Below are 21,521 nucleotides of genomic sequence, written 5' to 3'. Positions count from 1 at the left end.
TTCTCAGATCACTTTTTAAAAACTGGCATTATAGTGGCTACCCTCTAGCCTTCAGGTACCATAGAACAAAGGCAAAAGGATATAATACCACCCTGGAAAGTACGAACTACCACTTCTTCGCAAAGCCTCTGCTCGTCTTGCTTCATCCAAATGCAGGAAGAGCTATCTCAATTCAAAAACTGTACCGCTCTACACTGCATTCTATGTAGACAGAATTCAGTTAGATACACCTCATTTTTATGCCATCTTCAACTGGATTTGCTGGATATAGAACGCTAAACCTGCTGGAGTCACTTTGGATAGTTTGTGGTCTCTTATAGTAGACCTGGGTAAAGTTCTATGTCCCCAGGTCCAAAAACTGGGTCAAGATCTGACTACCTTGGAAGGGAAGTTTTGGATTAGAAGGTTTAACTCAACAAACTAAAATACAAGAGAGATATACAAAATCTACAGGCTCTTCAGACCAACATAATGAAAGATTTGTCTAACTTGAGGAGAAAAACTGAATCGCTTGAAAATTTTTCCAGGAGTAATAATCTCCGATTCCTTAATTTTCCTAAACAATTTGCAGTTACCCCTCGAGATATGCTTAAAAAATATATTAAGGAAATATTGGGGGTTGCTGAAGAGTCTATTCTACTTTTTTCACAAATATATTATTTGCCTAATAAATCAGTAATTGATCAACAAGCTCAAGAAATTCAAACATTGGATGTTTCTGCTCTCTTGGAGTCCTCCAATACTGATTTAGTTACTGCGTCAACCTTAGTGGCCACTGTAGTATTGGCGCCTGATAAAAATTGGTTAATGAGAATGTATTTCAAAAATGAGAAAACGTTTTTTGGGATTGAAAATTCAAATCTTTCTGGATGTTTCTAGAAACACCCAGAAGAGACGTAAGCAGTTCCCGTTAATGAAGTTGGGTGTTCTTCAGCTACGGGCTACTTTTTTCCTACAATATTCGTAAATGTATAGTCAGATACCAATCGGTTAAATATGTCTTTTATGAACCTTCTCACCTTACTGCTTTTTTGTCAGCTAAACAGATCACTTGGGGATAATTTGTACCAAATACCCAGGTGAATTTGCTCTCTTTTTGGTAATAGGAATTCAACAGCACGTTAGGTCATCTACCTTTATTTTTTGTTTCCTTAAACTAGAATTTTCATTGAATGTAATCTTGGATCCAATATGTGGACTTGAGTATGATTGGTATAAGATTCTTCCTCTTTATATTTTTATGTTTATTGAGTTTTGAAATAATGTAAAATCATACTTTTCTGTACAAGTATTTCTTTGCTTGATAAATTTGAATTTATTGATAAATAAAAAAAATTTAAAAACAAATATCTTCTAGTTCTTTTAAATGGGCTACTTAGTAACTTCATGGAGCATCCCATGATCTTTGTACTTTTTTAAAACATGACTAAGCTGAAAAGCCTTAACCTTTTTAGCCTTTCCTCACTGAGCTGTTCCACTCTCTTATTTTGATAGCTCTTCTCTATACCTTTTTCCAATTCCATTATCTTTTTGGAAGTGTAACAATCAGAAATGCACAAAATACTCAAGGTGCAGTCGCACTATGGAGTGATACACAAGCATTATATTCTCCATTCCTTTCCTAATAATTCTGGACACTTGTTTCTTTTTGGCCACCACTGCAACATAGAGCAGAAGATTTCATTATGTTGTCCATGATGATACCTAGATCCTTTATCTATGTGGAACCTAACACTGTAGTTATAAAACAAAGATACTCACCTGTCGCAGGTATTCTCTGAGGACAGCAGGCCTTATATTCTCACAAGTGGGTAACAACCCCACGATGCCTGGTCTGGAGCTTCTAACAAGCTTAAACAGAGCTTTGTAGAGTGCGAGAGCCACTCCACAGCACATACATGAGTGCATTCCCACCTGTCAAGAGAGCGCGGTTACCAGTTAGATACTGCAGCATAAAAAATAAAGGCGACCCCTTGTTCTGAGTGATGAGGGTCGGAAAACAGTCCAATCTCCACGGTTCTTCGGAGGACAACTCCAGAAGAAGAGGGAACCAGATCTAACGGGGCCAGAAAGGCGCAATCAGAATCATGGTTCCGCGGTCTTGCCCGAGTTTTAGCAGAGTTTTCCCTACTAGAGGTACGAGAGGATATGCATACAGAAGGCCTGTCCCACAATGTAGGAGAAAGGCATCTGACGCTAGTCTGTCGTGGGCCTGAAATCTGGAACAGATGACTGAGGGACTTTGCGATTGACGTGAGTGGCAAAAAGATCCACCGAGGGGTTTGCCCCATGCTCAAAAGATCTTCCGGACAATGTCCATGTTGAGTGACCACTTGTGAGGTTGCATGACTCTGCTCAGTCTGTCGGCCAAACCGTTGTTAACTCCTGCCAAATATGTGGCCTAGAGAAACATATCGTAATGGTGAGCCCAAAGCCACATCCTGACGGCTTCCTGACACAGAGGGTGAGATCCGGTGCCCCCCTGCTTGTTGGTGTAATACATAGCAACCTGACTGTCTGTCTGAATTAGAATAATTTGATTGGACAGTCAATCTCAAAGCCTTGAGAGCGTTCCATATCTCTCATAATTCCAGGAAGTTGATCTGAAAATCCTTCTCCTGAAAGGACCAAGCTCCCTAAGTGTGAAGTCCATCTACATGAGCTCCCCACCCAAGGAGGGATGCATCCGTCGTCAGCACTTTTTGCGGCTGAGGAATTTGGAATGGACGTCCCAAGGTCAGATTGGATCAAATTGTCCACCACTGAAAAGAATTCCGAAAGGCTGTGGACAACTGGATCACATCCTCTAGATCCCCCGCAGCTTGCTACCACTGGGAAGCTAGGGTCCATTGAGCTGATCTCATGTGTAGACGTGCCATAGGAGTTACATGAACTGTGGAAGCCATGTGTCCTAAAAGTCTCAACATCTGCCGAGCTGTGATCTGTTGAGACGCTCGAGCCGAGGATACTAGGGCCAGGAGATGGTCTGCCCTTACCTGGGGGAGATAAGCTCGAGACATCCTTGTGTCCAACAGAGCTCCAATGAACTCCAATTTTTGAACTGGAACAAGGTGGGACTTGGGATAATTTACTAAACACCCCAGTAGCTCCAGCAGTTGAATAGTCATCTGCATGGATCGTAGAGCCCGTCTCCGAAGTGTTCTTCACCAACCAATCGTCGAGATATGGGAAGACATGTACTCCCAGTCTGCATAGCGATACTGCGACAACTGCCAAGCACTTTGTAAAGACCCTGGGTGCAGATGCTAGACCAAAGGGTAGTACACAGTACTGAAAGTGCTGAGTTCCCACTGCAAAATCAAAGGTACTTCCTGTGAGTTGGGAGCACCGAGATGTGAGTATAGGCATCCTTTAAGTCCAGAGAGCATAGCCAATCGTTTTCCTGAATCATGGGAAAAGGGTGCCCAGGGAAACCATCCTGAACTTTTCTCGGACAAGAAATTTGTTCAGGGCCCTTAGGTCTAGGATGGGACACATCCCCCCTGTTTTCTTTTGCACAAGGAAGTACCTGGAATAGAATCCCAGCCCTTCTTCCCCTGGTGGAACAGGTTCGACCACATTGGCCTTTAGAAGGGCGGAGAGTTCCTCTGCAAGTACCTGCTTGTGCTGGGAGCTGAAGGATTGAGCTCCCAGTGAGCAATTTGGAGGCTTGGATGCCAGATTGAGTGTGTATCCGAACCGGACTATTTGAAGAACCCACCTATCGGAGGTTATAAGAGGCCACCTTTGGTGAAAAAATATCAACCTCCCCCCAACAGGCAAGTTGCCCGGTACGGACACTTTGACTGCGGCTATGCTGCACTGGAGCCAGTCAAAAGCCCGTCCCTTGCTTTTGCTGGGGAGCCGTAGGGGCCTTCGGCGCACAGAGTTGACGAAAATGCGCATGCTGGGGCTGAGCCTGAACCGGCTGTCAAGAGGCAGGAATGTACCTACGCCTATTATAGGAATAGGGAGCACTCCTCCTCCCTCCAAAAAACCTCCTGGATGAGGAGAAAGTAGCAGAAGACGTCTGGCGGGAGAGAGAATCCATGGCATCATGATGCTTTTTCATCTGTTCAACCATATCCTCTACTTTCTCTCCAAATAGATTATCCCCCTGGCAAGGAAAATCTGCCATTCGCTGCTGGGTCTTCAGATCCAGGTCAGAGACACGCAGCCATGAGAGTCTGCGCATCACTATACCTTGAGCAGCTACTCGGGATGCCGCATCAAAAGTGTCGTAAACCCCCCTGGCCAGGAATTTGCGACACGCCTTCTGCTGCCTGACCACCTGATGGAAAGGTTCAGCAAGCTCTGGAGGAAGTGCTTCAACTAAACTGGACAGTTGCCTCACCGAGTTCCGCAAGTGAATGCTTGTGTACAGCTGGTATGTTTGGATCTTGGCGGCTAGCATTGCGGCCTGATATGTATGCCTCCCAAAAGAATCCAAGGTCCTAGACTCTCTGCCTGGGGGCGCCGAGGCATAGTCTCTAGTACTCTTGGCTCTTCTGAGAGCAGAGTCCACCACCATGGAATCGTGAGGAAGTTGGGCCTTCACCATTACAGGCTCTCCATGGACTCTGTACTGGGACTTGGACTTCTTGTGGATCACTTAGTTAGAGAGAGGGCAAGACCAATTGCTCATCATCACTTCCCTGAGTGCATTGTGCAGGGGGGCCGTTACAACCTCTGCAGGTGGAGAAGGATTATCCAGGACCTCAACCATCTCAGCCCTGGGCTCATCCACAACCTCCAAAGGGAATGGAATGTCCTTAGACATTTCCCGTACAAATGATGAAAAAGTAAGACTCTCTGGCGGAGATTTTCTTACTTCAATGGGTGAAGTAGGATCAGAGGGAAGCCCATAGGACTCTTCCTCCGAAAAATACCTGGGGTCTTCCTCTTCTCTCCATGAGCGCTCCTCTTCGGTATCGGACAAAAGCTCTCTCAGAGCCTGCCTCAACTTCGAGGATCGACGTCCTCATGGGGGATGCCGAGAAGACGACTCCAGCAAAGCTTCCTCTGCCGACATCGAGGGGGAGTCGACCCGGGTGGTAGCCAGCTCCGGTACCACAAGCGGCACCAAGGGCGGGGACCTCCGCACAGGTGATGGCCCAGATGCCGTCTCAGCAGTCGGCATGGGAGGCACAAGCACCCCCGACACCCAGGCAGACTGACGAAGCAATCCTTCCAGAAGTTCTGGAAGAAGGGCCCAGATTCACTCATTGAGAGCTGCCATCGGAAAAGACTGTGGGGCCGGTACAGGAGCCGGTGCCAGAATCTGAGGGGGTTTGAGAGCTGGTACCAGGCTGCTGGATGACCGACTAATCGGCACCTCCTGAATGGAGGGTGAGCAGTCCTCCCGGTGCCGACGCTTCTCAGGTGCCGACTCCCTCGGCTCCCCGGAGCTCTCGGTACCGTGTCTGGAAGGAGATCAATGAAGGTGCTTCTTCGCCTTAGCTCGACACCCGTCATCGACACTCCTCGGCACCGATGAGGACGACGTGGAATCCTCACGCCTCCTCGGGGCCGGGTCTGACTCAGGTCGGTCCTGGGGGGCCTGCATAGCAGTAGGCCTCGAGACGGGTGGAGACCCACTCGATGCCTCGCTGCTCCCAGCTCGAAGTGGTCTCTCAGTGCTGCTTCCCTCGACGTCGGACCGGACCAATCAGCAAAAAGTCTCTCGCAGTGAGCCTCTCGAGCCACCTGGGTCCTTTTCTTCATTAACTTACACAGCTTACAAGCAGCTGGAAGATGATCGGGCCCAAGACACTGGAGGCACCACGCGTGAGGGTCGGTACTCGAGATGGTCCGGTTGCAGCGAGTACAGCGTTTGAAGCCGCTGGGAGTCTTCGATGACATGGGTGGGAAAATAGCGTCCGCAAAATCAAAAGGCTCGATTGTGCCAATTAAAAAGGCACAAAAAAGGGGAAGACGCGGCCACAACGAAAAAGAAAGGACACTTGAAAATTTTGAGGAAAAACTAAAGAAATAAGGGAAAACATTTTTTTTATATTATACTAAGAAGAAGAAGAAAACAAGAAAAAAGCATTCTCCTGGGCCAGCAAAAACGAGGAGCAGCGATTAACACAACTCCCTCGCAGCGCGTATATAAAAGAACTGGTTTAGACAGGCTCGTGCCCGCATGACGGAGCACTCTACAAACTTCCAGTTTTTTTCTAAAGAAAAGTTCCGGTCTCCTGGGACGACCCAAATGTAAGAATATTGAGCATGCTTGTCCTCAGAGAAATATATATACATATACATATATATATATATATATATATACATACTCATATCCGTTGTCTATCATAATTCATTGTAAACTGTAATGAAGTAAAGAGCTTAACCATATCAAGAAGTCATGAAAATACTCAATAGAATCCTCCCAGATGAAAAAAAATATCTTCCAGGAACCGGCACCGTAACTTAATGTTTATAAACCAGTTATCCTATATAATAATTCTCACCTCCAACGTTCTATGCGTCTGCCTGCCTGTGTCCGTAACTTTCTTCACAGGTGGGCTCCGAAGGCCTAGCTGACGTCACTAGACCCATTATGACGCGACCCGGAGAAAAAAAAACCCTCACAGCAGATCCACTCTCTCCCCCCCCCCCCCACCTACGAGTTAAAGACCCCAACTCCCTCCCTCCCTCCGATTTGCAGACCCCCCCCCCCGCAGTCCGTGACCCCTGGACCCCCACCCAACTGCCTCGACCCTCTCAAGCCCCCCTTCCCGCCGCCAACCCTCCCCCGCTGCCGTCGTCACGTACCTGTGCTGGCGGGGGACCCCAACCCCCGCCAGCCGAAGTCCTCCACTCGGCCACACGGCGTGGACGAATGACGTGATCAAGTTGGAATCTGTTTGTGTGCGTGCGTAGATTTTAAACAAAACATTGAAATATCAACTGTGGAGACAGTCCCATGATAAAGATGTGTAGTTGATGCTTACGAACAAATTGTAAGATAGCTATTCTCATTTGGAAACAATCATATTTCACTGAAGGTACAAAATCTAAACCAAGCTCCAAAACATCACGTTGACAACCAGTTAGATGGCAATTAGAAATCTCAATCACTGTTGATCTTTGGACAACAGAGCTCTGGTATAAGGGTCTTTCTGGTAACCTTGATACGTCTGTTCTTGAAATTCTGTTCTGGTTGATCCTAGAGGTTTCCCTCCTGAACGGCAACCTCCTAAAAAAGGTCTTGCAGATTTAGTTGTATCTTGATGATGATTATCATCATTATGATCAGAATCAGATGACGTATCATAAGGTGTTCTTGGTATAAAACGTTTCTTCTGATCTTTACCCATCCACCTCTATACATTTTGAGACTCAGTCTTTTTTGTCTCTTTTCAATTTCTTGATTTTAACCTTACGTAGTTCTTCTTTAAAAGAAAGGGATCTGAGTGTTGTCGTCGATAATACACTGAAACTTTCTGCTCAGTGTGCTGCTGCGGCTCGGAAAGCGAATAGAATGTTGGGTATTATTAGGAAAGGTATGGAAAACAGGTGTGAGGATGTTATAATGCCGTTATATCGCTCCATGGTGCGACCGCACCTTGAGTACTGTGTTCAATTCTGGTCGCCGCATCTCAAGAAAGATATAGTGGAACTGGAAAAGGTGCAGCGAAGGGCGACTAAAATGATAGCGGGGATGGGACGACTTCCCTATGAAGAAAGACTAAGGAGGCTAGGGCTTTTCAGCTTGGAGAAGAGACGGCTGAGGGGAGACATGATAGAGGTATATAAAATAATGAGTGGAGTGGAACAGGTGGATGTGAAGCATCTGTTCACGCTTTCCAAAAATACTAGGACTAGGGGGCAGGCGATGAAACTACAGTGTAGTAAATTTAAAACAAATCGGAGAAAATGTTTCTTCACCTAACGTATAATTAAACTCTGGAATTCGTTGCCGGAGAACGTGGTGAAGGTGGTTAGCTTGGCAGAGTTTTAAAAGGGGTTAGACGGTTTCCTAAAGGACAAGTCCATAAACCGCTACTAAATGGACTTGGGAAAAATCCACAATTCCAGGAATAACATGTATAGAATGTTTGTACGTTTGGGAAGCTTGCCAGGTGCCCTTGGCCTGGATTGGCCGCTGTCGTGGATAGGATGCTGGGCTCGATGGACCCTTGGTCTTTTCCCAGTGTGGCATTACTTATGTACTTATGACTCAATTTTTTGTAACTGCTCTGCATGAGATTTATCAAAAACTCATCCACAGATGACCCTTGTTTTAAAGTATCCAATATAGCTGTTACTGTGATTTTTAATTCAGTTCCAAGTGTAGAATAAATTCAACTATCAACAACATAAGGTCCTTACTACATTTATTTAAGATGGCATTCCTTTTGTTAAAGTTGGAATCAGTAGCGAACAACTTAGGTTTATATATGCAGAGTTTCGTCTGGATCATATGATTTTTAACATAATGAGCCAAAGTATCTCCATGTAAAGTGGCTCTTGTCAAACGTGTCAACTGATTCTCTAACTCAGCCCAAGTGTTGACTGTATTAGTAGAAGATTCGGCGTCCAAAATAGAGGATCTCTGAAGTAGAAACTCCTCTTGTTCCGAAGAATATACAAACTCCAAGAAAATCATGGTAGACATCTTTAAATGGTCCACACCACACAATAAATCAACTTCAAACAGGCACACAATACTGTCTCCAAGGACACACAAGACGCTAAAACATGTTGGGAAGAAAGTATTGGTATAGCAGAAGAAACTAGACATTGGTCTGCTATATTTGCTTTTAATTATTTATTGGGAATAAAGATTTTATACATTTGGGCTGCTTTTGTGCAAGTTCTGCAAATCACTACCCTTTGTCAGTATAACACTAGCATTTAATGAGGATTAAAAAAAAAAAGCTCAAAGAAATGTCAACTTTATCCTTAGAAAAAAGGAGGGGTGGCATGTACCTTATTCATACTGTCCCATAAATCATCACTCTTTGTTGTTCCATACTCATGACTCGTCAGATACATCACAATGGCATGGTGAAATACATCCTCCGACAGAAATGCTTTCAGCATCTGCAAAATGGAAGCTCCCTAGAATGGACACAATATATAAATTTTCAAATGGTGTTTCAGAAGAGAAAATAAAAATGTCTTCATCACTCTCGAAAGACTTGCACAGCAGCTGTTATCAGTTTTTACAGATAGACAATACCTCTTGTAACAAAAAATCTAAAATTCTAAACACACATAGCGAAAGCGCAATTCAAAAGCTGTAACAGGTCAACTGATGAACCTATTTAACATTTTACCTGAAAAGCAGCACACAGTTATTAACAGGTCTTTAGTGCTTTGCAACATCCTTTCATTACACTATACCCAGGTTGTCACATGTGCCTTAGGACAGTTACATCTGCTCCCCACATATTAGATTTGTGCCCATATGAATCTTCTGCTAGCCGGCAATGCTATTCCATCAAAATCATTACAATGCAGACATAAATAACAAATTATCTCTATGAAGATGGTTGGTCCCTGTGGTCTCAGCCCTTGGCAATAACATTACTGCTCACATGTTTGAAGATGTGGTCGCACCATGGAGCGATACAGAGGTATTATAATATTCTTTGTCTTATTTCCTATCCTTTTCCTAATAATTCCTAGCATTCTGTTTGCTTTTATGGCTGCCGCCACACCCTGAGCAGAAGATTTCAGCGCATTGTCCACAACTACACCTAGATCTTTTTCTTGGGTACCGAGTCCTAGAGTGGGACCTAGCATCAAATAACTATGATTTGAATTATTCTTCCCAATGTGCATCATTTTGCACTTGTTCACATTAAATTCCATCTGCCGTTTGGATGCCATCTTCCAACTTCCTAAGGTCTTCCTGCAATTTTTCACAATACGCACGTTTTAACAATTTTGAATAATTTTATGTTTGCAAATTTAATCAACTTGTTCCCATTTCTGGATCATTAATAAATATGTTAAATAGCACCGGGTTGAAACTTAGAAGCCACCACCAGGAAAAGATCTTGAAGTGATTGTGTACCTTGAAATCCTCAAGTCAATGTGCAATGGCAATCAAAAACGTACAATGATAGAAATTATTCAGAAGGGAATGGAAAAAAAAAACCCACAGAGTATAGTCTCAGTATACAACCATCGTGCAACTATTTTGAAAAGTGTGACAGTTTGAGTTACAGCATCTCAAAAATACATGAGACACGTATACAGCAGAACTGGAAAACATACAAAAAGGAACAATAGCTCCCTTATGAAGGAAGGATAAACAGATAGGGCTCTTCAGCTTGGAGAAGAGAATTTGATACAGGTTTACATAATCAAGAATTTGGGGGGGGGGGGGGGGGGAATGGTTATTTATGCTTTTGAACTGTACCAGGACTAGAGAGCACACCAAGAAACCAACAAGTATCAGATTTAAAACATTTAAAGAAAGTATTTTTTTTTACTCATCAAGCAAGCTGTTGAATTTGCTGCTAGAGTATGTTGTCAAGGTATCTAACAAATGGCTTTAATATGGGGTTGAGCAATTAACTACAGGACAAGTTCAAAAAGAATTTTTAGCCAAGTACATCTTAGAATGCTACTGATCATAACTGTATGGAAAAAAAAATTCCTCCTAGTGATCTCTAACTGGCCAATGCCAGATGCTGGCCTTAACAGACCTCTGATCTGACCCAGCATGGTATACTCTAGGTAGGGTATAAATCATAACACATAGTTGAATCACAATTCCACAGTTGATTTCACAATTTTCTTTCCCAACTACTTCATCGGAGTCTGATAAGGGAAACAGCAATGAGATTTTTTCCATGCAAAAAAACTTTATGCTTATGGATCGGAGGGTTTTGTGTTGTGTATGTCCGTAAGCAAGTGAAGAGTGGATGCAAATGTTTCCACAGATGGTTGGGGGGGAGAGGGGGTTCAGTTTCTTCTAAAATACCCAAGTGTATAACAACATTGTCACACATGAGGTATATTTCCTATGGGCCTAAGCATTTAAGGTCACTGTGTGAATAGTCATGTTGGGGGTGGGGAGGAAATATTCTGATAAAAAACTTTTTCCACAAGCAGAACCTGTTTTACATGCTGAATAAAAGCGTTTACAAAATTGCGTGACCACATTCGTACACGTGAAGTGTGTGCCTATTTTTATGTTATCTGCTAGTAGGTTCTCTCAGGGGCACAGACTGATGCAGTGTGGGTACAGTTGCAATGCATTATTTAAAAAATTACACTGGCTACCTGTCACATTTAGAGTTATGTTTAAGGTTCTGGTGTGGATACATCAGCATATATAGGCTGGGAGGATCTGAAACCTCCACGTACGTTTTTCTGTTACCCGCTTTGGGTAAAGGCCGGATACAAATGAAATAAATAAATAATACATATGCTTATATTATAAACTGCATGTGTACATGCACACATTTACACCATCTGGCACAAATGCTGCTGGACTGGACCTGGGTGCCTATTTTATAAAGGAATAGAGGCAGCTATGTTTCCTTCATAAAACAGATGCTTTTTTGGGGGGGCTTCTCACATAGGTGTCCTGTTATAAAATCAGACTTTTACAGTTCAATTTAGATGGAGATGGTAATTTAGAATACCTGAGCAGTTAGTGTATCGTCTTACTCTTGCTTTTGTTTTTCCTGATAATGAACTGTTTTGTTTCATTTTTTCCAACAGTTCTCTTAGATCTTAATGCTGGGCACTTGGGGAAAAGGAGACTCAGTAGGATGTATTATGATTATTTTTAAGGGGGGGGGAGGGAGGGTTTCCTGTGCTGGTGCTGCAGGAATGTGCCCCTGATTATTGTGCAAGTGTTGCTTGCTTGCAACATTTTTGAAATTGATACAGTGAAAAAGAGATCAGAGGAACATGAAAATATATGCTGAATAATTCATATGAAGTTTGATAAGCACAGCTAAAAGTTTTCTGCCTCATTTATAGGCCCTGTTTATAAAGGTGCGCTAGCGCTTTTAGTGCACGCTAAAATTATTATTATTATTAGCATTTGTATAGCACTACGAGACACACGCAGTGCTGAACATCTGACACAAAGAGACAGTCCCTGCTCAAAAGAGCTTATTCCTATGGGCATCTACACAGTTAGCGCGCACTAATTTTTAGCATGCGCTAAAAATGCTACTATGCCTTTGTAAATAGGGCCCTGACTTTTTACCCAATACTTGCAAGGCTTTGTTTCCCATATTTTGGGCATTTTTTTTTTAAACTAGAATTTAACATACAAATTAAGGCCTCCATTTATCAAGCCAATAGTAATGACAACAAAGCCCATTGGTAAAAGGAGCCTAATTTTTTTAATACGTACAAATCAACTGTACATGAATTAATTTGTAGGCTTTCATGTATCAAGTCAATTTTGCATGCACTAATTTTTTAAAGATAGACTGATGAACCAAATGCACATTAATTCATGAGTGCTTTTTAATGTTTCCCTTAAAAAGACCTATTACAAAGAAGAAATTTTGTTGGTTTAACAGAATCACATATGTGTGATCAGTTTTGTGACTCTGCTAACATGCATATAATGCAAAAAATTAGGTTACGCTATTTCTTAGATTGAAATACAGCATTTTCTGTATATCAAAAAAATTAAATATATATAATCTCCCCAAACTACAGATTTGTATTTAAATACCTTAATATAGGAGAGGGCATCAAACATTTCATCAATTTGCACTGGAGTCTCCACGGCTGAGGATACAGGGTATGAAGAATTCAGAGAATCCTTTGCCATAGTGTTTAAGCATATAGTCTGGAGATTGTCATCCTGGATGTATAAAAACAGACTATGTTATCTTGAATGTTAAAGCTGTCTGGGTTGATCCAATATAATCTGCAACTTGTCTGTATTTCCTAGAAGTACAGCAGTTTCATAGAAAACTAGTTAGCACTTTTGTTTCGTTACATGGACAAATTCTCTCAAATCAATTGTTTTCAGGGCTGGGCAAGCAGAGAGTTGTTTTTGTTCCAAGTCAAAATTTGAAAAATCCAACATAACATGATTTTCTAATAACAAACTCTCAAAATACAACCCAAGCAAAAGCAAACAAAAAGGAAGAAAAACAGAAGAACCACGGCAGACAGACAACATTCTGAAAGACGGTTCTCTGGATTTAAATATAAGGTAATAATGACTTTCAGTCAAAAATATGATGAAATGGGGAAGTTCTGTTCCTAATATTGTTAAAAAAAAATAAAAATAAAAAAAATCAATACAACCAACCAGTGTCCACTGAAATTCACCAGAGGATACACTGCTCACTCCCTTGCCCCTGCCCTCTTATTCCTCTCTCCTCCACACTCTCATGGGGCTTTGGCTCCCTGCTACCCTGCACCTACTAGTCTCACAGAAGAGTGCTTACATGCACATCCCAGCAGTCCCTGGCAGAGAGACACCCTACTCTGCCCTAGATAGATCACATATAGAAATGAAGGAACAGTAGGATACTGTGTCTAGCGATGACACATTTCAGTACAGTTCTGTCATTATTCAGTAGAACATTTTTTATCCAGCAGGGCTGCGGAGAGACTGGGCCGGGCGGGCCCAAGCCCCCTCCCCCCCTGAGGCCGCCGCGTCACAGTCCCCAGTCTCCACCTGCCCACCCCCATCGACAGCCCTGCACCGTCCGCCACCGGGCCCCCTGCATTCAAATCACAGCGCCTCACCTCCGTGTGAAAGCGCAGCGGTAGATTGCCTCATTTCAGGCCTTCCCTCCCTGTGTCCCGCCCTCGCGGAAACAGGAAGTTACATTAGACGAGGGCGGGACACAGGGAGGGAAGGCCCAAAGGAAGGCGATCTGCCGCTGCGCTTTCACACGGAGGTGAGGCGCTGTGATTTGAATGCAGGGGGCCCGATGGCAGACGGAGGGGGGCTGTCGACTGAGCTGAGGGTGGGCGGGTGAGACCGGGGACTGTGATGCCGGGCCCCCCTTGGAGGCCCGGGGTATTTTGTCCCCCCTGCCCCCCCTCTCGGCAGCCCTGCTATCCAGTAGGGGCTGGGAGCTCTGCAGCCTTCTAACAGTTTCATCTTATTAACCTCTGAATTCCCCTAGGTTGCTTTAGCTTCTCAGAAGCACTCCAGCTCATCTCCACTGCTTTAATTATTGATACTTGCCAGTTGGCCATAGCCAGGCAAGCCCCCAGTCCTACCCACCTTCATTCCTGAGGGCAGTGTTTCTCCCATGTTTTTCAAAATACCAAGCCCTATGGAGTAGGCAGCATGAATACGGGAGAGGACTCATGGTTAAGAACAGGAAAACACTACAAAAGTCAACAGGGATGTGGAAACATAGAAAATAAAATGTATACAAAAAAAAAAAAAAAATCAAAACACTAAAAATATATCGGAAGGAAAAGTCTCAAAGAGCTCCAAGTCAATACGACCTATATAGCGCTATACTGAGAATAGATCCACTCTTCATCATTGGCAAAAACCTTCCATAATAGTGCACAAAAGAAATCGAAAGAAAAACTAACCTAAATGTGCAAACTTTTCAAAAGTCTTTTCAAAAATATTCAACTTAAATGTGCAATTTATATCATTGCGCCAGCTTCTCACTTCCCCAGGAACAACGGTGGCCAGCATTTCACAAAACAGCGTTTCCAACTGCTGCATCAGGGTCCAAATCACAGGGGGTTCTCACAGTGCTAAAACGTCCAGCTGCTCATACATAGGCTTAAATTGCATAGTTAAATTGGACATTTTTTAAAAGACTTTTGAAAAGTTTGCACATTTAAGTTGGTCGCTTTAAGAAAGTCTTCTTTCGATTTGGTTTGTGCACTATTATGGAAGGGGATCTCGTCATCGTCGTTGTTGATGATATGTTGAAACCCTCAGCTCAGTGTGCTGTGGCAGGTATTATTAGGAAGCGAATGAAAAACAAAAGTGAGGACGTTATAATGCCTTTGTATCGCTCCATGGTGCGACCGCACCTTGAATATTGTGTGCAATTCTGGTCACCACATCTCAAAAAAAAAAGAGATGAATTAGAAAAGGTACAGAGAAGGGTGAAGAAAATGATAAAGGGGATGAGACAACTTCCCTATGAGGAAAGGCTGAAGCGTCTAGGGCTCTTTAGCTTGGAGAAAAGACGGCCGAGGGGACATATGATAGAGGTATAAAATAATGACTGGAGTGGAACAGGTAGACGTGAATCATTTGTTTACTCTTTCCAAAAATACTAGGATTAGGGGGCATGCGATGAAGCTTCAAAGTAGTAAATTTAAAACGAATCGGAGAAAATGCTTCTTCACTCAACATGTAATTAAACTCTGGAATTCACTGACAGAGTGTGATGAAGGCGGTTAGCTTAGCGGGGTTTAAAAAAGGTCTGGACGGCATCCTAAAGAAAAAGTCCATAGACCATTATTAAATTGACTTGAGGAAAATCCACTGCTTATTTCTGGGATAAGCAGCATAAAATGTTTTGAACTTTTTTGGGATCTTGCCAGGTATTTGTGACCTGGATTGGCCACTGTTGGAAACAGGATGCTGGGCTTGATGGACCTTTGGTCTGTCCTAGTATGGCAATACTTAGATACTTATGTTTTTGCCAATGATGAAGAGTGGATCTATGATCAGTATGGCTCTATAGATCATATAGACTTGGAGCTCTTTGAGACTTTTCCTTCCGATAAATTATTAGTATTTTGATTTTTTTCTTTATGGACTTTTTTTTTTGTAAGAACAGGAAAACCCTGAAAACCTAGCCAGAGGCTTAAAGGGCTCAGACAAGAAGTGCTCTGTGCAATGCATGCACTGCAGAAAGCAAGGCCTGGCTACTTGCACCCTACACACTGCCTGTTAACTTTTAAACTGCATCTAGGAAGGAAGACATGTGACTTCAAATGTTCAAAAAAGGAGCTCCTGCACATTTAAGAGCTACTGCTAACGTCTTTCAGCTGCAAGGTACTGAGAGCAGAGGCAATGTTCTGTTTTTAATCTTAGCACCAGACAGTGTGGCTTCTTTCCTACTATACCTAATCAGGTCTGAAAGCACAATGGTTAGGAAAACACCGCCCTGGTGGACCAAAGTGAGTAACTTAGCCTCGGTTGATTCACCTTAATCACAGCATTTCTCTCTAAGGGAGAACCATAACCAAGTACACCTATATAAAGATGCCTGTTACCTCCTCTGGTTTAATGCTGTATTTTTTTTTTGTATTAATAATTTTTTATTGAAGAAACAAAACATCATTATTGAAACACAAGAGTTTTTTTTTCTTTTTAAACGCTGGCTGCAAAGTATTCTGGATATAAAATTAAAAAACCAAAAGCAATATTCATTTCTGGAGTGGTGGTTCTGTACTATGTCAGGAATGCATCTCATTTTCTAAGCCTAGCTTTGCGTGATACTCTCTCAGATTCATTGCTGGCATTCTTCTCAATATCTGCACAAAGCCAAAAAGAATTTTCCGTTGAGAGGCTTGTAGGGTGTCATAAATAGAATTAAATACATTAAGAAACTTGACATTTCTTTTTTTTTCTTTCTGCTATATTTATTTATAGCATTTATATCCCACATTTTCCCACCCATGGGCAGGCTCAATGTGGCTTACATCAGACTGAAAGGCATACAACAAACAGGCAATAAACAATCAAGTACATTGACGTTGAAGAGATTAGTGAGTAATTACAGAGGAGAAGAGTAATAGGGTTCAATATGTCATTATAATAACTACAGCTCAATAGTTATGGATACAAGGAGGGACTTTGGCAAAAGCTTTTCCAAATAAATTTGTCTTGAGAGATTTTCTGAAAGTCAGATGATCAGGAATAGTTTTTACAGATTTAGGTAATCCATTCCACAAATGTGAAAAAATTATGTCTTCAAAGATTAAAACAAATGATTTCTCTTTGGAGACTGCTTGATGAGATGGGTCACTTCTAATACCAAGTCTAATGCATCTTTAACTGCTTTACATTTTTTTTCCTGCATTTTGCAAGCACAGATTTATGCAGGGTGCCAAGCAATGGATGTGAATGGCTGCAGGATTTTTATGCTTAAACTTAGCACCACCACGTACATTACCAGACATATTAACTGCACCATCCTACGCCTGCCACCTGCACAGTGTCACTGGCATGTTGAAATGTATCAAAACATCATTTAGCATAATTGTAGAAGGTAGAGGAGTCTGTTTTAGGTATGTCAATAAGGCCAATGAAATCCTCATATGTTATGTAATTTTCATCTTCCTAGCAAAATAAATTTGCCAACTGTTCTTTGTTAGTAATATCCCTTGTTTCTTGTGCAAGAAGAGAGTAAATTTTCACCTCATGAATCATTGTTAGCAGTCTCTTTAAAACGTTCATTGCAAGGAGGTAAATTAACTCGTTTGATTATGTAACTGGACATGTATTTTTTCATAGAAAGCCAGTGGTTAACTCAGGATAATCCTTAGAGCGAAGTTGCACGAGTTGATAAAAATGTTTTGGTTACATTTTTGTTCAACCTTCAGCTGTGAAAAGCTCTGTGGCAATGGCTGGTTGACATGACATAAAAGTTTGTATTAGAGCTGTGGCTTCCCTGTGACATTGTGTTTTTTCATGTTCTTTGATGCACTGGACAGCTTTTCTTTCCATTAGTCCCAACAGATCAATCCAGAGACTTGTGGGTTGTGTCCCTCTACCAGTAGGTGGAGATAGAGAGAACCTCCGAGGTTTGCTCTATGTGGACCTGTGCAGCCAAGTAAACCTCAGTATGAACGCTACCAAAGCAGTGGAATGGAAACAATAGAAAACTCTCCTGACATTGCCAGACCAAATGCCCAACATACTTCCACCACTTCTAACTTTATTTCTTTTTATTATTTAATCAAACGAAGGAACAATCAGAACAAAATCCGAAAAACTAACCAACCGAATTAAAACCGCAGACAGTAAATCCAGGGGGGGGCCTCTGGATTGATCTGTTGGGACTAATGGAAAGAAAATTATCGGGTAAGAATTAATTTTTCCTTCCATAGCGTCCCAAAGATCAATCCAGAGACTTGTGGGATGTACCCAAGCAGTCCTCAAGTAGGGCGGGACACCCCAACCCGCCAGAAATCACCGACGAGCCAAACATCGCATCTTGCCAAGCTACCACATCTACCCGATAATGATGAGTGAACGTATGGACCAAAGTCCATGTAGCAGCTCTGTAGATATCTTCCAGAGAAACCAAACGGGACTCCGCATAGGAGGAAGCCTGAGCTCGCGTAGAGTGAGCATGAATTTGTGCAGGGGCTTGCTTGCCCAAAGCCACGTAGGCCGAAGTGATGTCCTCCCACACCCAACGGGCTATGGTGGCCTTGGAAGCCATACGTCCCTTTTTACTGCCTCCAAAAAAGACAAAGAGATGGTCTGAAAGACGAAATTCACTGGTCACCTCCAAATACCTAAGAAGATCCAGTCTCACGTCAAGGCAGCGAAGAGCCCGGAATTGCTCAGGGTAATATTCCCGGCGAAAAGCCAGCAAATGCAGGGACTGCCCCAAGTGGAAACGAGAAACCACTTAGGGCAAAAACAAAGGAACTGACCTAATCGAAACCCCCGCCTACGTAAAACGCAGGAAGGGGTCTCTGCAAGAAAGAGCCTGCAACTCTGAAATTCTCCGAGCCGAAGTAATGGCTACTAGGAAAATCGCCTTCAAGGTGAGATCCTTAACCGTAATCCCCAATAAGGGTTCAAAGGAGGACGCTGAAACGCTTTGAGAACTAGATTAAGGTTCCAAGATGGCAGAACTGGCAAGTGCGGAGGACGCAAACGATTTGCGCCCCTCAAAAAACGAACCACATCCAGGTGGGAGGCAATGGACGCCCCCTGAAGCCAGCCTCTAAAGCATGCCAGAGCTGCCACCTGCACCTTAAGAGAACTCAACGAGAGAGATTCCTGTACATCCTCCTGAAGAAACGCAAGTATAACCGATACGGAAGCCGAAGCCACTGACAATCCTGAACTCGCACACCACGAATTGAAAGTTCGCCATACCCTAACATAAGCTATCAAGGTGGATCTTTTCAGAGTCTGCAGCATCGTAGCGATAACCAAGTCCAGATAGCCTTTCCTTCTCAACTTCGCCCTTTCAAGTGCCAGGCCGTAAGACCAAAGGGGGAGGGATCCTCCATCATGACTGGTCCCTGCAGCAAGAGACCGTCCTGCGCCTGGAGCCGGAGAGGATGATCAAACAGAAGCCTGACCATATCTTCGTACCAGGGAAGTCTGAGCCAATCCGCTGCCACCAGAATCACTCGACTGGGATGACTGGCAATGCGAGTCAGTAACCTGCCCACCATAGGCCACGGGGGAAAGGCATAGAGCAGGCCCCTGGGCCAAGGTTGTAGAAGAGCATCGATGCCTTCTGAGCCCAGCTCTCTTCCCCTGTTGAAGAAACGGGAAACCTTCACATTGAAATGTGTTGGCCATTAAATCCAATCACCAGCATCCCCCAATGGGCCGCTATCTGATCGAAAGCCAGAGGGGAAAGTGTCCACTCCCCTGGCTCCAACTGGTGGCAACTGAGAAAGTCCGCTTGCACATTTTGTGACCCCCGCTATATGAGCCGCCATCAAGAGAGAGAGATACGTCTCCGCCCAACGGCAGATCAGAGCCGCCTCGCGCACCAGTGGTGCACTCCTGGTGCCCGCCTGATGGTTCACGTATGCGACCACCGTCGCATTGTCCAAGAGAACCCGAACCGGGCAACTACGGAGAACAGACAAACTCCCGAAGGGCCAGACGAATCGCCTGCAACTCCAAGCGGTTGATGGACCAAGACACCTCCGTCGAGGTCCAAATGCCCTGGGCCATCTGTTGGAGGCAATGAGCCCCCCAGCCGGACAGCAACGCATCCGTGGTCACAATCTTCCATTCCTGGGTTGCCAGAGGAATGCCCGATACCAGGTTCTTTTGAATGAACCACCAGTGCATGATAGTGTGCAGACGGGCCAACCATGGCACCTGAACCTCGTAATCCTCCTAGAGCGGAGACCAACGGCTCAGAAGGTGCCACTGCAGGGGGCGCATGTGACCTCTGGCCCACTTTATGACATCCAGCCCACTTTATGACATCCAAGGTGGAGGCCATGGAACCCAGAACTTGTACATAGTCCCAAGCCCGCGGGTTCGGAGTCTGGAACAGAGTTCGCAGCTGACCCTGTAACCGCTATGCTTGAGCTAAAGCAACAGAAACTAACCCTGTTCGGGTATCAAAGCACACTCCCAAGTATTCCAGCGTCTGGAAGGGCGTAAGGCTGCACATTGGGAAGTTGATCAACCAACCAAGTGACTGAAGCAACCCGACCACTCTGTTGGTGGCCCGCTAACTCTCTCTGAAAGAAGACGCCCGCACCAGCCAGTCTAGATAAGGATGGACCTGAATCCCTTCCTTCCTGAGATAGGCCGCCACTACGACAAGAACCTTGGAAAAGGTCCGAGGCGCTGTGGCTAGGCTGAAGGCCATCGCTTTGAATTGAAAATGATGACCGAGCACTGCAAAGCGAAGAAAACACCTCTTTGAGACTGAGAGACGTCAAAACCTTCCCTGGCTGCACCACTGCGATCACTGAGCAGAGGGTTAAGGACTTGTTGACAACCTTGAGATCTAGGACGGGTCACCAAGAACCGCCCTTTTTTGACACCACAAAATATACTTATTTATTTATATTTTGCTCACACCTTTTTCAGTAGTAGCTCAAGGTGAGTTACATTCAGGTACACTGGGTATTTCTCTGTCCCAGGAGGGCTCACAATCTAAGTCTGTACCTGAGGCAATGGAGGGTTAAGTGACTTGTCCAAGATCACAAGGAGCAGCAGTGGGATTTGAACTGGCCACCTCTGGATTGCAAGACCGGTGCTCTAACCACTAGGCCACTCCTCCACTCCAAATAAATGGAGTGTCCAAATAAATGGAGTATCGACCGCACCCTCTTTCTGCTGGGGATACAAGCTGGACGGCACCCAGTCATAAGTTGAGGAGGGTGTGACGAACCGCCCGTACCTTGGCGGGAGATTTGCAAGGAGATTCCAGAAAAGAGTCTACTATCGGACGAGCCAATTCTAACTTGTAGCCGTCTCCAATAACCTCCAAGACCCATTCATCGGATGTTACCCTGGTCCAGTCCACCAGGAATAGGGACAGTCTGCCCCCAATAACCGGCTGGATATGGACCAGGGCCCCATCATTGGGCGGACCTGGCTGCGGCTGGTTTTTGTTACCAGAAAGGCCCGCCTGTCACCTCGAAAGGGCTGAGGTCTCTGAGAAGACCTTGCTCTCTGAAAAGAGGCCCCGCGACCTGGACGGCAACGCCATGTATCCCTAAACTTAGGTCTCGGTCCCCCCGGTCACAGAAACTTGGACCTGTCCTCTTGGAGGTGCTGGCCCTTAGAGTCACCTAGGTCCTTCACAATCTGTTCTAGGTCTGTCCCAAACAAAAGCTTTCCCCTAAAAGGAAATCTTGCTAATCGTGACTTAGAGGCCATGTCTGCAGCCCAATGTCGCAACCACAGC

At 44.1% G+C, this 21,521-nt stretch overlaps 1 protein-coding gene across 1 annotated transcript in view; it reads right to left on the bottom strand.

The window, feature by feature from the left end:
- Window positions 1–21,521, bottom strand: part of LNPEP (leucyl and cystinyl aminopeptidase) — a 169,616-nt gene that overhangs the window by 66,113 nt on the left and 81,982 nt on the right. The window contains 2 exon segments of the mRNA XM_030193410.1: window positions 8,935–9,066; window positions 12,665–12,796. Of these exon segments, the coding sequence (XP_030049270.1) occupies window positions 8,935–9,066; window positions 12,665–12,796 (264 nt within the window).

The sequence above is a fragment of the Microcaecilia unicolor genome, chromosome 2 (genome assembly GCF_901765095.1).
Source record: "Microcaecilia unicolor chromosome 2, aMicUni1.1, whole genome shotgun sequence".
Lineage (NCBI taxonomy): Eukaryota > Metazoa > Chordata > Amphibia > Gymnophiona > Siphonopidae > Microcaecilia > Microcaecilia unicolor.
The sequence above is the reverse complement of the archived record's forward strand: the minus strand, read 5'-3'. Positions and strand labels throughout refer to the sequence as shown.